Genomic DNA, 17,017 nt, shown 5'->3' with positions numbered 1-17,017 from the left:
CCTAGCTGAGAAGTGAGATTCTCTGAGGGCTAGGAGCAGTCTCTTCTCTGGAATGCCTTTGCAAAACAGGACCACCTTAATCCACATTTTCAGGAAAGGGGTGTGAATCTTACTGCCTTGCTTCTGCTCAGGCCAAACCAGCAGGAATCATTGTAAAGAGCAGTATGGAAGTCACACCGGTAGCATGACTGCTTTGCAAGGAAGCCTGAAGTTGGCAAGGGTGGTACAGAACAGCCAAAATAGCAAACCTGCACCCTTCCCCAAGGAGGTTTCTTCTCCCAGCTGTGAATTGCACACACTCATCAAGCTGCACAGTGACCTAGCAAAGCAGAAGGAGTCTTGCACACTTTCCAGATTTTCTGGGCAGAGTTGTTATTCTGTTCCAAGACTATCTTCCTTCTCTGACTGTCCAAAATAAAGTCAAAAAGAAGCACAATGGATACAAGCCTGTGTGCATCTGGAGTCCAATAACAGAGTACTGTGATACTTCCTTTTGTACTGGCAGATCTCTCTTCTTATTGTTCAATTGAAGCTCTGTGTGAAACAAGCCTTGTCCTGTCTTACAACTAGCCTGAGGTCATTCAGAACAGGGCATTAGTACACGTTCCTAAATTGATCTCTACCTCTCACTCTGAAATTATCTGAGCACTGCTTATACGTTTTTTCCCTCTCCCAGAGGCACCTTTTTTTACTTTCACATCGAAGAGTTGACACATCATCATCATCATCATCATCATGCCTGGTGCAGGCATAAACCAGAATGCCAGTCATAAAAATCTTCCATTCAAGTTCATCTGCTTCATTAGTCTACGTGTGCATTAAATATAGACAGATGATGTATCTTAGGGTGAGCAACTTGGAGGAGTAGCACTCTCACACATATATTATTAAGGAAGAGTTCCAATTATCTTATACTATAATGAAAACTAAATTGAAGCTCTCTCAGAAAAAGAGAGAGAAAGAGCGAGAGAGAGCAGACACATAGCTTGGGGGTGGAGGACCACGTTTTGCAAGCTGAAGATCATGCTAAAGATGGAGCATAATTTTGGAACTGGGGAGGGCAGTCCTAAATGAATTCCTCCAGTTCTGAAAAGCTGAAGCTATTACAAGCAGAGCCAAACTCTCCCCTGAACCTCAGCTCAACTTGTAATTAAACCTTTGGGTTCACATCTTCTCCATTCCCCTACTCCTTCACACTTAGGAAAGGGTCAAATAAATAGCTCCCACCTTCTCTCTTTAGAACTAACCACAGTTCCCCGTGACATCCAAACTCAGGGAACTGTGGTTTGTTCTAACTATAGCTAGTTAACTAAACCAAGCCCTGAGTACAGACCTCTTCTTAGCTTCACTTGAAATAACTATTGTCTTCTAGAACCAGGTAAAGACCACCACCAAGGGATAAATCATGCAAGGAAGGCATCTGCCTGCCAGATTGAACGGCTAGCCTGGAAATCTGTGGCTAAGTCAGAATTAGCTCACTAGTTTGGGACCGCTTTGCATATGCTATTTTAAACTGCTACAAACCAAATTGCTTTTATGGTTTTAAAGTTAAGACTTCAGAGGCATGGTAAACATTTCCGAGGTTAGACAACAGACTAATCTGTGGAAATGGTTTTTCGCTTTCCGAAGAAGCTTCTTAAATGGCCCCATAGCCGCAGAAAGTTCTTTTTCTAAAAAGAAAAAAAAGCAGGAAGGTGGCTGCATAATTTTACTAATGTGCTCAATATTGCATCTGAACCACAGGCTTTTTAAATATATATATATATATATTCAGAAGCACCATTATGAAAATGGCCTATTTATCACTGTCAATTTCACAAGAATAAGCCACTCTTGGTCCTAAAGTGAGCATTTAGGGGGCTTACTTAAAGGCTGTGAAGCAGCTTACAAAGTAATAGCATATTCGACGTCTGGGACCTGTGGGGGGAGGAATTTGTGGTTAGGAATGAGGCACGGCTGGACAAGTGACTGTTGCTGGAGACACAAGCTGTTATGATGGCTGTTTCTAGATTAAATGCATGACGTGTTTACAGCTCAAAAACAATTATCTCTACCTCATATAATCATTACCGGCACAATAAATTCTTATTCATGATGTAAGAAATCTGGAATTAGCTACTAGGCAAGGAAAGTGGCACTCACCCTGATGGTCAAACTGGGAGCAATGCAGATCCCTACTGCCTGCCACCAGGGCTACTGGTCAGAGGGCAGGACCTGCTGGTTTTATCAAGTTTGTACCCTATTAGCATAACTCACTTGATTCATGAGAATCGAGTGAGAAACACCATGGATCACACCATTAAGATAAAATAAATTTTTATATGTACAGCTTGTTCTCGTTCGTTCTCTCTCTCTCTCTCTCTCTCTCTCTCTCTCTCTCTCTCTCTCTCTCTCTCTCTCTCTCTTCCTTCCTTTTATTTATTTGCTTTTAGCACTAAGAAAGGCACAAGCTTGTGCACAATAAACAACATATTATTTACTTAACAAGATAATAGGATGGATCCAGACTTAGTCATACTTAGTTCCCATGTTTAGGGAAGTTTTTAATGTTTGAAGTTTTATTCTGTTTAATATTTTGATGGGAGCTGCCCAGAGTGGCTGGGGAAACCCAGCCAGATGGGTGGGATATAAATAAAGTAGTAGTGGTAGTAGTGGTAGTAGTGAACCCATCGAAATCTATGGCACTTCAGTTAATCATCAATAACTTCAGTCCCACTGACTTCAGTGGGTCTATTCTAAGTCAGAATCCAACCCGGCAAACAGGGTTACAAGAATATCTCCTCTATATCACATAGCTATATGTAAGCACGTCAAGGACAAAGGACGCATAGAGTTGAAAAACTGCCAAGGGTCCCCTACAAAGCCTAGAAGTCGACAAGATGCATCCATTGAAAGCACCCCTATAGTTTGTCAATAGGCAGGATGAGAGAATATGGGCCACAGGTGAAGGGCTCCCATTTCTCATTTGGGTCCTTTGAAGCTGCCACACAAGACTAAGAGGCCACAGTGACGAAGGACACGGGAGAGACTCAAATCTTACCTGTCACATGACACACACTCATCCAGACAAAAGCCATATCATCTTGTTCTGCCTTACCTGGTCTCATTCTCTTTGGGTATCACTGCTGATCCATAGCCAAAAGCTTTCTTGTCAGGTACCGACGGGACTACCTCAGCCATGCCCGGTAAGCCCATGACATTTCTTGGTTTTGCTTCTACAAACACAGGTGTCCCTGGGTCTTTCTTAAGGGACTGGCGACCTGGAGATGACCTCTCAAGGTGAATGGTGTGAGGAGACACTTGGGAGTTGTGATGGGCGTGAATGTCTACCATCCGAACATCAGCTACTCTGTGAGGGGAGGCAGGAGGAGTTTTGGAGCCCAGAGTCGGCAAGTGGCTGTCGGGGTACTTCCTTGATTTTTGCCGGTACAGCGACTGCTCCATGATCTCAGGCTGCATAGGAGGGTTACAGTAAGTACTTGAAGACCTCATGGTGCTACGATGGTAAGCAATGATGTGGTCAGGAACGTCAAGAGGATGTCCCGCATGTGAACCTGCGATGCTCATCCTGCCCTCGTGGTACAAGTAAGGGTCAGCATACAGCCCCTCGTTCCGAAAAAGAGTAAGAGTTTTGCTACCCATGTCCTCGTCGGGCTTCACATCCCTTCTTTCCAAAATGGCGCTGGGGCTCGGTGAGATGGATCTCGAGGCTGGCATGTTTGAGAGCCTGTCCCTGGGAATGGTGGCATTGCCAGGGCCGCCGACTGGCCTGGCAGTGCCATAGGGGATCCTGGATGGGGAGGGAGGCATGGAGTAGGGCACTGGCGTAGCCGGTGGAGAGATTGGCAGTGCATGAGGGGGATGCGCAGTGGATCCTGGCCGAGAAGAATTGGGGAAGATTTCTCTCTGCATCTGTAACACAAAGAAATCCACTTAAGAGGCACACTTCTGGGTTATCCTAGGCAAGGATGCAGTCACACAAAATTAAAAATCAAATTTTGAAAGTGAAAATCCTTACCTATACTTTATCTAACTCTAGAGGTATAGGTAGAATAACATACAATATTCAACAATACTAAAGAGCCTTCCCCTCATTATTTGTATATACACATACTAATTCATCATTATTTCCAGTGCTTTTTTCCCCAGCCGGAGTGTGGTTCTGGTACTTCTCAGGTGGGCACCATTGCGGGCCAGCGACTTACTGTAACAACTTCATCGTGAGTTCCGGAACTTATTATTCTTGGGGCGGGGGGAGCGAAATGATTATATCAACATTATTCTGATTTCAGATAACCATTTTGGTGTGTTCTACCTAAGCAAAATGCACACATGAAGCAACTTTTGGCACCATCTGTTACAGTTTTGAGAGACAAGACGTATGAACAAGTGGGGGTAGAAAGAGGGGGAGGAATTTGTGCTCCTCCTTTGCAATGTAGAAAAATGAATCTAAAGGTGAATCCCAGATATGACATCATAAAATGATATACGTTTGGAACAAGGCTTCGTATGAAAAGGCCAATTAAGTTGGGGGTGACCTGCATCTAGACATGTGTTCAAAATCTTTGCCCATTAAACCTTCCCAGCCAGATAAACAGCAGCCAGACACACCCCATGTGGTTACGTTGAAGGTTATATAGGTAGAATGGCACTTCTTTATGGGGTGTAAAAGTGGACACTGACTACCCTACAGACTGGTACAACAGCCACCACCTAAATAAGATGTATAGTTTGCACATCCTGGAAACATAGTGCTCCACTGAATATATCCGATATGAGCTTCAAAGCATCTGCACAATTACATTGAGCTCAAATGCCTCTGACAGCCACGGAACTTAGGAGGTGCCACATGTTGGATGGTGACCTTAACTAGGAAAAACCATCTTTCCACAATTTAAGCACAGGCAGAGGATGTTACCCACTGAGTAGCCATCACAAGGTGCTCTGCATTGCTACCAAAACAAAGGGCTGAGTTCTCTCCCTTCCCCACCTACGAGTTTATTTTTCATTGTTTTGTCAATTCCCAAGCCAGGATATACATAACACCGGCTCCTATTACACCCATCTCCACAGCTGGGAGTTTGCAGAGGCCTCTTTTTTGTGACCAGAGGTCAAAGAGAGGGTTTGTATCCTTAGGCACCAGAAGAAGGGGAAGGCAAGTAGCCAAGCAACTTCAAAAAGTAAGTAGGAAAATAAGGCGTGGCAGGAGGTGCAGGAGATAAAAAAAAGTAGAAAAGCAAAACAAATCAGTCTACCAAGACACACACACACACACAAGTCTATAACTTAGGGTCTTTTCACACATTATGTAATGTAAGCCTTTGGTTTCCCACTGAAAGTACAAATTGTCTTATGTGCTTTCCCCTCTCCAGCTCTTTTCTGGCCCAACCATAAGGAGAACGGAAGCTTTCATTTCTATTTTCAATTAACCACAGTTTAGTGTGTCTTCCAAACCCTAACACTGTTAATGTTACGCATAGTTTAAACAACCTAACTTCACAGCACAATGGTTTGAAGTTGCATTGTTTCAAGCAAACTGTAGTTAAGATTAACCCCCGTTTGTCATGTACAGATGACACAATAAGCTGCAGCTTATTTATTCCTTCTAAACTAGAAAGAAAGGATTCTGAACTCTTCCTCACTGCTGTGTCACAGGAAGAAGGCGCATGGCTCACTGGCTCATTTTTGCCATTATAAACTATGGTTTAGAGTGGTCTGAATCTGACCACTCTATGTGCTGCTTCATGGGTGCATGGGGTGGTGTATAGGGTGTTAGAAAGCGAGGAGGAGGAGTACCTCTGGTGGGGTACACACCATGCTCCTTTGGGGTAGTTTATCCACCTTTGGTTCCCACTCTGCATTCAGCTTTCACCTGCAGCTTCTAGAAGCTGTCAGCATGCGACAGTGGCTGGCCACATCCTGGGAACAGCTTTGACTGGCTGAATAAACCAGGTGAGGGTAACCATAGGTCTCAAACCCTTGGTGAGTTGGAGACTTCCCCTGCATGCGAAGACAGGCTCCAGTGGATTGTGCCAACAGATGATCTACCACTGAGCTACAACAGAACATGGCTGCTCCCTGATTCACCCAAGACAACATGAGTGAAGAGACTTCTGGGAAGACACTGGCAAGCAGTGCACCTGATATGAAGTTATGGCTGATCCCAGCTTCCCAGTCTAAGAAACAAGCAGAGGAGTATGTGGGTGTTTCCGACCGCTTCCCATGAAGAAGTGTTTATCGCCTAAGAATTTCATCTTGCGTGAAATGGCGCTAGCCAGATGACCAGCAAATCTGCAGCCCAATCACATTCAGAGGGCACTTCCTTTTACGCACTTCTAACTGTGTATGTCATGTAGCTCTTCCTGTTGAACCTCTTTGGGCATTTAGTACAAGTGGCCTCCCTATTTATATTCTATATGATACACACATGCATGCACGCATGCACGCGCACACACACAGGCATTTTATTAACAGTAGCTTGCATTTTAATTTTATTATTCCATTGCTTTTTAAAAACAGTGTATGCCTGCATCCCTAACCAACTCCTACATCTGCCTATTTGGGTCAGGTGCTGCTCTTACATACATTCCTTAACACAAATAAATTGAGTGCCCCTGCTGCACTGAATATCCCACCAGGAAAGCAAATCACCACAATTTATCATCATATTGAAACAACTTCATTTCATTCCAAAATTCAAGTAATCTGTAAATTGCAAGACACAGAAGAGCACCCCACCTCTCTATTGCCTTAAAAAGGCAGCAGTACATTCTTTTTTATTATCTCCCAAGTCCACAAAAGGAACTCTCGCCTGCAAATATTCCCCTCAGACACAAATCTTTTAAACCACGCTTAGTTATTATCTCACAAATCCTTCCGTTATTAGATGCTGATAAACCAATATTAAAAGAAAAAAGCATGCAGGCAATATTTCAAGCCAAATACTGATGTTTGCCACTCCAAAGTTTCTTCCTTTCCAAATAATAAAAGCCACTTACATTAATTTAATTAGCTCTACTGGTAGAGCAATGAGATGGTTAGTCTGCATTCCACATGCTACCACTCTTTTTTTTGCTTTCCAAATTTTAAAGATTCAGTGTAGAATGAGATTTTTAAAATATGTATATAATATATCCTTCTCGGAAAAGGTTCTTGTGTGTTAAGAAAGCTCTTCAGTCTCGCGGCTCACAGGCAGCGTGGGCCATTCTTGCTCTACTTGATTCTTTAAACAACATTGCTTCAATAGGCTAAAGTACTTTTCCACATGACAAACCTTCAGTTTCTCCTCCCTCTAGAAATTAGTCACTAAATACCCTCCCTTGTCATGTCATCGAGTCACAAACTGTGCAACATACCAGATTGCGCATGAGCCAGTGAATTAAGCACACGTATTAAAATGCACAGATGATACAAACTTGGAAGAGTCTATTCTTTCCAAGGAGAGGAAGCAGGGAACAACCACAAGACTTTGTTTTGGAAAGAAAAGAGAAGAAAAGTGAGGGGTGGGGTGGAGAGAAAAACCAATGGGAAATATCCCTGTAATTGACTGCAGAAAAAGGACAAGATCTTAAACTGCTTATGTTTTAACAAGGACAAGATGCTGGAAGCGTGAACCAAAAGCCCACAGCCTGTTTATCAGAACAACTTAAAAACCACACACATTATGCAGAGCCTGGTTCACTTGCAACCAAATGGATAAAATGGGAGGCTGTCTTCAGCTGCACCTGGGCAACCCAGGAGCCTGTCTACTAATTAACTAGTTACCTTTGCTACTTTGCCAAGTTGGACTTTGGGCAGCCGTCATAAATCAACTCCGTTGCTATCCGCAGAACATTACAAATGCAATTAAGTTGGGCTGGAGGGGAAGTAAAATAAAAATGCAGGCGTAAAGCATTTGTTTAGAACAAAAGCTGGGTTAGCTGCTTCTTACATGTGGAAACCGATAAAGGTGAAAGTGCTTGCACTAGGTATACGTACACAGAGAAACACTTAATCATAACCCACCTGCAGAACTTATCGCCGCAAGAACTGCACATTTAGTGTAAATGCACTGAATGTTAGATGATGAGGTGAATTTGCACTCCTGAACAGAGAGCAGCACTATGGAGGATGGGCTTATCTCTGGTAAACAGTCACTGAGACACAAATAGCAAAACCTCTTGTTTTCAAGGCTCCCATATGCAGATTGCCAGATGTTGGGAATTAGCAACAGGAGGGCTATCACAACTGTGCCCTGCTTTTGAACCTCCCAGAGGCAGCTGGCCGGTCAGTGTTAACAGCCAAAATGCTGACTTCAATGAACTGGTGGTCCAACCTCAGCATAGTAATTATTACATCTTCATTGGCTCGTTGAAGCATTGTTGGCAATTTCATTAGAGGCAGCAAGTTTACATTAGTAACACATTACACCAGTTTGATTCTCCATGCGTTGTTCATTTAAAATGATACTGCCTGCTATTTTAGAATGGGAGGTTATTCTCCTATTTCCATCACAGACCTACAATTCCCAGGCTGGTTTAGCAATCAATCCCTTTTCCCAATGAATTCCGGGAATTATAGCTTTGTGAGGAGAATAGGGGTGTCTCCTAACAATTCTCAGCACCTTTTAGAAACTATAGTTCCCATGTTTCTTTGGGGGAAACCATGACTGTTTAAAGTGGGTACTATAAGCATTCTTTTCCATCTCTTGAGCTACATTATCCTTGTGGCTAGGTTTCTAACAATTATCACCACTCAACGATTTCCACCTGCTTGACTCATGCATGCGCCCTTTCTGCCACTTCAGTTCCAGCCTGAGGTCACTGGGCCACAGGAGCCAAGCCAAACAGCAGCGATCCCAGCAAAGCTGAAACCCAAACCAAGTTGGAAAACACTGGCCCTGCCTGTTTTATAAGCTTGTTACCAATAACACACACAGCTTAAGTTTGCACACACAGAGCTGTTTACACAAATACACACACAGGGCTATGTCACAATAAGGGACCCGTTTCTTCATTGCTTTTCATCAGGACGATCCTGAATAACATACCAGAAGATGAGGCAAGCTTCACTGCAGGAGGGAAGCCGCTGTTCGAATTTTACAGCTGCATGAGCACTGTATGGGAGCGAGAGTTAAGTGGCTCAGTCAAGGTGAATAAGCATAATGCCCTACAGCTCATTAGGGACCAGAATTTGTGCTAAGTTAGATGCACACTGGTGAAGTGGTGGAGGTGGGCATGCCAAGGCCAATACATGGGGTGGGGTGGGCTGTCCAGCCAAGCCGCTTCTTTTCCATGGGTGTGAATTGAGTATGGTCTGATTTAGAATGAAATAATCCCACTTCTTTCCCTCCTTCACACACTGAGCGCCAAGACCACTCTGGGTCTATGAGCTTGTGACCTGCAGGAACTGCAAAGAAGACAGTCTGTGCACCGTCACCCAGCTCTTGCCGAAGCAAGAAGACCAGGGAGACCTATAAGACCAGCAAGCAAACCCTTGTACACCAACAGATCAGATGGAACTCTCTGACCCATAAATAGACTAATAGGTCATGCATGCTCATTGGCTTGAGCAATGCAATGAGCTTGAGCAATGAGAAAATCTTCTCAGACCCCTTTGGTGCTGGGCATAGCTAGTCTTCACTGTCAGACCTATAGCTGATGAGTATGACAGAAAGGTCAGTGGTAGAGCACCTTTGGTGCTGGGCATAGCTAGTCTTCACTGTCAGACCTACAGCTGATGAGTATGACAGAAAGGTCAGTGGTAGAGCACCTGTTTTGCATGCAAGAGGTCTCAGGTTCAACCTCTGGCATCTCCACGTAGGGCTGAGAATGTCTCCTGACTAACCCTGCAGAGCTGAGAAAGATGGACCAATGGTTTCGTTCAAGGCAGCTTCCAGTGCTGCTCCTAAGCTTCTAAATAGTATTGTTATGAATTAGTGGGCAATTCCTGGATTTAAGTAAGTGTTAGAATTCAACCAGTGCTTGGAGTATTAATATAGGCTGCTAGATGCTGGACTTTGCATGTTAAAATACAGGTCAAACCAGCTTCCCATGTCTAGTAATCACCTGGGGAGACGGGCCATTAAAAGAGGACAAAGGAAGCAAAACACAGAGCAAAGACTCTGTGCCGGCCAGCAAATTGGGGGGGGGGAGCACCCCTCCCCAAGCTCTGAGATTGGTAGTCAGAAAACAATGCCAGAGTTTTTGTCGGGAGGAAGTTTTAGGATTATCAGTTGGCTGTGATGTGATTGAGTGGAAAAAGGACTCCATCTGTTAAGTAGCAGCAAGTTGAGAAGTGGGTGGTCAGGATACAATGTAGACAGACAGTTTGAATCCAAGGCTGCAGGAATGAGAGAAACAGAACCATCTTGGAGTGTAATGCTTTGAACCCCTTTGTGGGAGGCTCAGGTTGTACATATGTGTAAATAAGCCGTACATCATAAAGACACCACAGTCTCCACTGTGGCTCATTTGCAAAGAAAATGTAGACCCTGGGTAAGCGATTGTAACTCCCTGCCATCTTGCCCTGCTGTGGAGATTGGGGGTGGCGTATATCAGTATTCTGTACTGAATAAGCCTTGGTCATTGTTTAAGCAGCAGACACACCAGTGTTGCTTCCCTCCCCTATGCCCAAATGCACAGTTTAGGTACACTCAAACACACACAGTCTGCAAGTATTCTGAGTAGCCTCATGTTCCAGGAGGAGAATGGCTGAAGGGTCAAGAGCCCAGTCCCAAAATATCAGCATGTATGGTGCCGTCTCCATGGAAACTGGACTGTGGATGTCACTAGCCTCCTTCACTGTGCTTTTGCCCTAGCATAACAGAGGGGCCAGGCCAGGCCAGATCAGATTCTTTGTGCAAACATATGCAGGTCAAGCTTTAGCGTGCCAGTACACAGATCTTAACATGAAAAACATAAGGGAAAGCAAGAATCCCGATGCTTAATCATGTACGCTGTATATGCAATACGGTGAAAGAATAGGCCTCAGGCATGAATGCACATATTCCAATTGAATGCATGGAGCCTTAAATATGAACCAGGGCTACGTGTACAAATTAAGCAAGCTAACCATGACTCACCTTGTAATTGTTCTAAGCTTCTACAGAGAACTCTTGGCAAAATTAGGGGACTTTCCAGACTACAAAGCTGAGAAAGGGTGCCAAGACCAGGAAAATACCCTGTTGGTTTCCATCCTTCTCAAAACGTATCTTGGCAAGGGTTGGGAGTAAGATTGTTAGTAGGAGACAAGATGAAAAGACAATGGCAGTACAATTTGGAGCATAATTTGCTCCAAATAATCCTCTTCTTTTTTGTGTGCCTGGTGGCCACCATTTCCAAACTGGCCAACATGCCCCAGAATGGCACTTTGTCTGAGACACTGTCAAGGTTGCAAAATGGTGATCAGGTTGCCAACAGAGCTGCTGCAGCAGAAAAATAATAAAATATATTTTTTAATGTGGGCAGCGGGGAACATGGGAGAAGGAAGCTGAACTACTGCCACTGCTAACGGTGAGCCACATCCCTGCAAATCTGTTGGAAGACATTTTCTGCCACCCCTAGAGAAAGTCAGTGGAATCCTCCCTCCTCCCCACTATTTATTCGCCTATAAATGGGTGGGGAATTCAATTGAACGTTTGCACGCCACTCTAGAAACAAGGCAGGCTAGCTCCCAGTGCATCGAGGCCAATGGAGGGAGAAAGAGATTGAGAGAGAGAGAGAGCGCTCTTCAAGGCCGGCACTCAGAAATGTTTCGTATCATTTATAGAACTAAACTTGCTTTATTGTTTTTCTTCTTTTAAAAAAATATTTTGATACAGCAGTATAAATAATGCATGAGCTGATGACTGGCTGTAATTCAATCTCACGGTTCTGATAATACATACAAACCACTCAAGCGTCACCCACCATTTTAATTACTTTATCGGGAGCCCTCAAGCTCTGTCTATCTTGCCCTGCAATATCCTGAATTTAATTAATTCCTATTAACTAGTTTTGAATGCTCTAATACTGAAACCAGGTCTTCTCCCTCTTTGCCTTCCGGCTTGACACACATAGTCCAAAGTGGGAGGACAGGGCACCATTCTGGATGGCTCTCAAGGCCTCGGGGCCTGTGAGGAATAGGCCAGTCAGGGAATAACATTAAGTCCACAGAAATGAGATTCAACCCTGAGCGCTTCGTATTTGCTGGCTTGTTCTAATTCTCCCTTCTCTGCAAATATCTCCATTAATTTCCTGGATGCACCACAGACTTCAAACTCACTTGTTTCCGCTTCCACTAGCCTGTGAAGAGGGGGAGGGAGAAGGGTTCGCAGCACAAGGGAAGTAATGGAGGGTTGTTGAGGAAGGAGAAATGACAGGGGTGGAGGCTTTAATCTTCTGTTTCTTGGACATATGAAGAGGCTGATAAGAGGAGTTTGGATTTGATATCCCGCTTTATCACTACCCGAAGGAGTCTCAAAGCAGCTAACATTCTCCTTTCCCTTCCTCCCCCACAACAAACACTCTGTGAGGTGAGTGGGGCTGAGAGACTTCAGAGAAGTGTGACTGGCCCAAGGTCACCCAGCAGCTGCATGTGGAGGAGCGGGGAAGCGAACCCAGTTCCCCAGATTACGAGTCTATCGCTCTTAACCACTACACCACACTGGCTCTCATGGTCTCAGCAACTTTGGCCAACCATGACCTATCGCAGAGCTTGGGTATTTTAAAGTGCTAAAAGCCCCAAGGACTGTGTGCCAATAGGGGAAAACAAACAGAAATATGTCATGGGCAATTGGCACCATGGTTATGGCATCAGTTACTTTTAGAGCATGGGTTGCAACCGTAAAGAACAGGCAGATTTTGAAATTGCACAGGGGTTTCCTTGTTGTCGAATTAAACTTGTCCGAGTGAGGACTTTAGGAAACAAGGCGAGGATGGCTTTTAAAATCCCAGTACTTTTCCACAAGCTCAGAAGTATGAAACAGAGGTACCACACATGTGTGAGAGATACACAGAAATGGAAGCATGGTGGTTCTTTAGTGTGACAGCAGGACTAGGCTGTTCCTTTTCTCCACCTTCATGACATCATTTTGTGCTCCACACACAGCACTGCATTGTTAAAGAATGGGCCACGCAGTTCAGTGCTGCCCCCGTGGAATATTGCTATAACCATTCATCCAGGATGGACATGGCACAGGATGCAGCATGCAACAAGAAGACGCTGAATCACGTGGTTCATTTTCATGGATGCGATGCTGCCCATCTGGAGCTTAGCCCATGCAAAAGTAGGTTTTGGCAACCCAATTGCTTACTGCACATTAATTAAGCACCTAAACCATTAGATGTTCTTCTATTTTTATTTTAAAGCAAGCCCTATCCTTGGGCTCAGAATCTAATCAACGGAGCTCAAAATTTGATACCTGCAAAAGGGGGGCGGGAGAGCAAATAAGGTGCTCTATTATGTTCTGGGTTCAGTTAATAATAAAGTTTTCTTCTTCCTGCACTCATGAATATGTATCTTAAACAGCACCAAGAGTCACTAGGGTGGAGTGGAGGGTGATTTATGATTTAAGGAGCAATAAAATTCCTCTAGAGGGCCTGGGAGGTCCATTATCATATATGTGTGCATAGATAGATGATAGATAGATAGATGTGTGTGTGTGTGTGTGTGTGAGTGAGAGAGAGAGAGAGAGAGAGAGAGAGAAAGAGAGAGAGAGATTTCTTAAGTTTACAAAAATACATGTGTTGTCTCTTTTTCAAGTCTCTGTTTTCTACAGATCAGTTTCATTTGTTGTGAGACATTAGTGTTACATACAGTGTTAGGTTAGGAAGAAAAAAGGGGGAAAGAGGGGGAGGGGGAAATGGTAAGTGGGGTGGGGGCGGGTGGTTATGCTTCTAACTAAGCAAGCATTAGAAATCACCCCATAACTGACCCTACTAAACATCTTCCAAGATAATAATGCCCACTCACACCATAAAAAGCTCATAACCCACCTACTCTCAGCAGGCAGACACATCATAGCCAGATACTGGAAAGACCATTCAGGAGTAAACATGGACCAATGGTATCAAATAGTATGGGAAAATGCCTTATTAGAAAACTAACCAACAAACTGAAACTGACACAGGGACAAATAGAAGAGGTCGCCTTCACCCTTTTATCACATACACATCCCAACAAGACAGCAACAAGAATCTGCCGACAGCATATGAATAAATCTGGCTAGCCTGATCCAAAAATACACGCGCACGCACGCACGCACACACACACACACACACTCCGCTCACACACAAAAACTAATCTCCCGGGGGGGGGGGGCAATTCTGCAAGTACAGGGGTGCCAGACAATTCAGAACATATTTTTTTATACTTTTAATGAGCCAGGTAAATAAATTATCAGCAAATATAATACCAAATTCAAACCCTTTTTTTAAAAAAGAAAACTATGGCATTGTTTTAGCTAAGCAAATTGTGTCATAGTGTCCAAGTGTTCTGTCACTATGACAAACTTATCCAGAACAAAGAACATGGCAAATATTCTGAGACACAAAATCTATGTGCCCAATTGTGGAGAGAGAGGAAACATTTGAAGGCCCAACCAGTCACAATCAGGGATTGTGTGGTTTTTGGGAGTATAGAGCGTGCATTAGCTTGTTTACATGAGAACATTTCGAGATAATAGATCCTAAACTCACTTCATTCTCAGCTTTGTTTACATGACCCAGAGGCCAACATGACTGAGTTGAAAGCCAGGAGATGAATTCTGAGTCACCTTGTTATTCATCTCCAGACAAGGAAGTCTGCTTACAGCAGCAAGTATGTTATTCCTTGAGGTGGAACCCCTATTTCTATAGAAAAGACGCAGGGCAGAGCAACATATGACACATTATCCCTGCTGGCAGAGCCTGGTGGAAAGCAACAAAACAGAGCATTTAAAAGGGGCAGGCACAGGCAGGGTTGTATCGGCTTGGAATCCACTGGATCCCAAGCTGCTCTCACAGCCAGCACCAGCCGGCATTGAGCCTGATCCTCCCACATTTCACTGCTTCCTTTGTCTATGGCTGGGCTATGCCGTATGGCAGCAGCAAGGGAAGGGGATTCCTTTCTAAAACTGTTTATACAAGCATGCCATTTCTGCTAAATGGTTTTAAAAACACAAAAACAAACCTGGCATTAGTGAGAGAACATTTTGCATTTTTTTTAAAAAAAGAGATAAGTAAGAACAGTTGCAACCACCCACGGGGTGCCAATTGGCACCTGAACTCTGCTTCTTGAGGCACAACCGATACTGGGAGAGGAGTATAAATGTTTAAATTTACCAATGGCTTGAATAATCACACGTAATGAAACTTGACAATTCCTACTGGGAGTGCCCGTGGGGAGATGAAGGGATGTTGTTGTGGAGATGATTGTGCTCCTGTAAGGAAGCCTTTAAGGCAGAACAATGGTTTTCTTAAACGTTGACTCTCAGCACAGCGGGAGGAGAAGCCCACCTGGTCAGCACATGTGTGTGGAACAGGAACCTCTCCCGACTGGGGATGTTGAAACAGATGTTCTACATGCACTTGTGGCTAAGTAAATGTGCAACTGCTAATCCAGCTGATTATTGACTGGAAAACCTCGACGGTTCTAAAGTACTTAGATTCAGCCTCTCTGACGTTCATCTGCCTGTGTGCATCAAGGCACAGAGGGAACAATAAGCGCCTACTGTTTGCTAATCTTTTTATGTCTTAGGAGCAATCCGGATGCTTCTGCAGCACCATAGGTCCTGCTTCCCTGGTGCTACTCCTCATGCAATTTGAAGGTTAAGGAACAACACGTGTGACGGGTGGGGGAGAATGTCGCTCCTTATCAAGATAAGGGATAGAGAAATCAGTGTATTTTACAGTCTATGCCACCTCCTCACGTCCTCACTCAAACATCTCTTACAACCCGTTTAATTTGCGGTGGCTTTAAAACTGCACAAGAAGTTGCATTTAAAATATAAATGCATTTTTTTTTAAATACCTGGAGCCAAGAATTCTGGTGGAACCTTCCCAAAAGTGTAAACGTCACTAGATAACCCAATACAGCACAAATCATAACCATGTCTACTCCGAAGTCAGTCCTAGGGCAGTGCTTTCAGGGTTAAAAACGAGGCGCTGGTGCTCATTATCTTGATAAAAGTGAAATGGGTGTCAGCACAAAATGGCTGTCATGGCCAGTGAACAAAAGAAGAGGTGATAGCACTTAGTACTGCCACAAAGAGAAATCACTCTGCTAGGTAAGTGGGGTTAGGACTGCAGCCTAAATTCAACCCCTTGCTTTGTATAGGAAGATCAAATCAGGCCAGTTCACACCCGAATTCCTGAAGATTGAGTTCCTTAGATGTTGCTTCCCACCTATGTACTTCCATCCTCTCTGTATTGCAGGATGGGAAGAATGAATCAAAGCTGAAGCAGATCTCAGCCTGCAGTAGGAATTAATACACTGGCCTTTATAGCCAATATTCTGCATGTTTGCTCAGAGGCAAGTCTCACCATGTCCAGTGGGGTTTCCTCCCTAGTAAGAATATATAAGATTACACTCTTAACTAGGGTTGCCAGGTCAGGAGCATCTCAGACCCTGAGATTTCAGGGTCCAAACCTGGGACTTAAGGGTGGCTGCTGGTGGTGTCATGGGGTTAGGCGCTGGAGATGGTTCAGGAGAAGGGAGTAGAGGAAGGCAGAGCTGCCGCCACCCTGGCCAACCAATTGTCTATGCTATCACTTGCAGCCAGATCCTGCTGGGCTGAAGCTTGCAAGCTTCATGCACAGCATTCTTAATAATAATAACAAAGATTAAAGGCACTCTCATCCACCTAGTGAATCAAGCCTTCCACCTGATGCTTGGAGGGGGCCAGGCAAACTCTATTTCTTACTATGCACCACTCCAGCAATTCAATTTCCACTAACCTCAACTATTTTTATTAGAAATACTTATAAACTCATCTTTCCACTGATTAAGCCAACAAAATTATTAAAGCCATTAAAACCATGCATTAACTAAAAATCCTAAATTTAAACAAAAAGATGGA

At 44.0% G+C, this 17,017-nt stretch overlaps 1 protein-coding gene across 25 annotated transcripts in view; it reads right to left on the bottom strand.

Annotated features, from left to right (window-relative positions):
- The window catches only part of KIAA1217, a 358,771-nt gene that overhangs the window by 33,821 nt on the left and 307,933 nt on the right, over positions 1-17,017 (bottom strand). For 24 of the 25 annotated variants that reach the window (XR_014173276.1, XR_014173277.1, XM_081931416.1 and 21 more), the window contains one exon: positions 3,098-3,912. Coding sequence is in view for 23 of the 25 variants with exons in the window: in XM_081931416.1 (XP_081787542.1) it covers positions 3,098-3,912 (815 nt within the window). In the remaining 2 variants the exon portion in view is untranslated. Of the gene's footprint in view, positions 1-3,097; positions 3,913-6,998; positions 7,207-17,017 lie in introns of those variants that run through there. The other variant, XM_081931426.1, reaches the window with a different exon arrangement.

Source organism: Podarcis melisellensis (assembly GCF_964234715.1).
Source record: "Podarcis melisellensis genome assembly, chromosome: 12".
NCBI classification, from domain to species: Eukaryota; Metazoa; Chordata; class Lepidosauria; order Squamata; family Lacertidae; genus Podarcis; species Podarcis melisellensis.
Note: the sequence above shows the minus strand (reverse complement) of the source record. Positions and strands in the feature narration are given on the sequence as shown.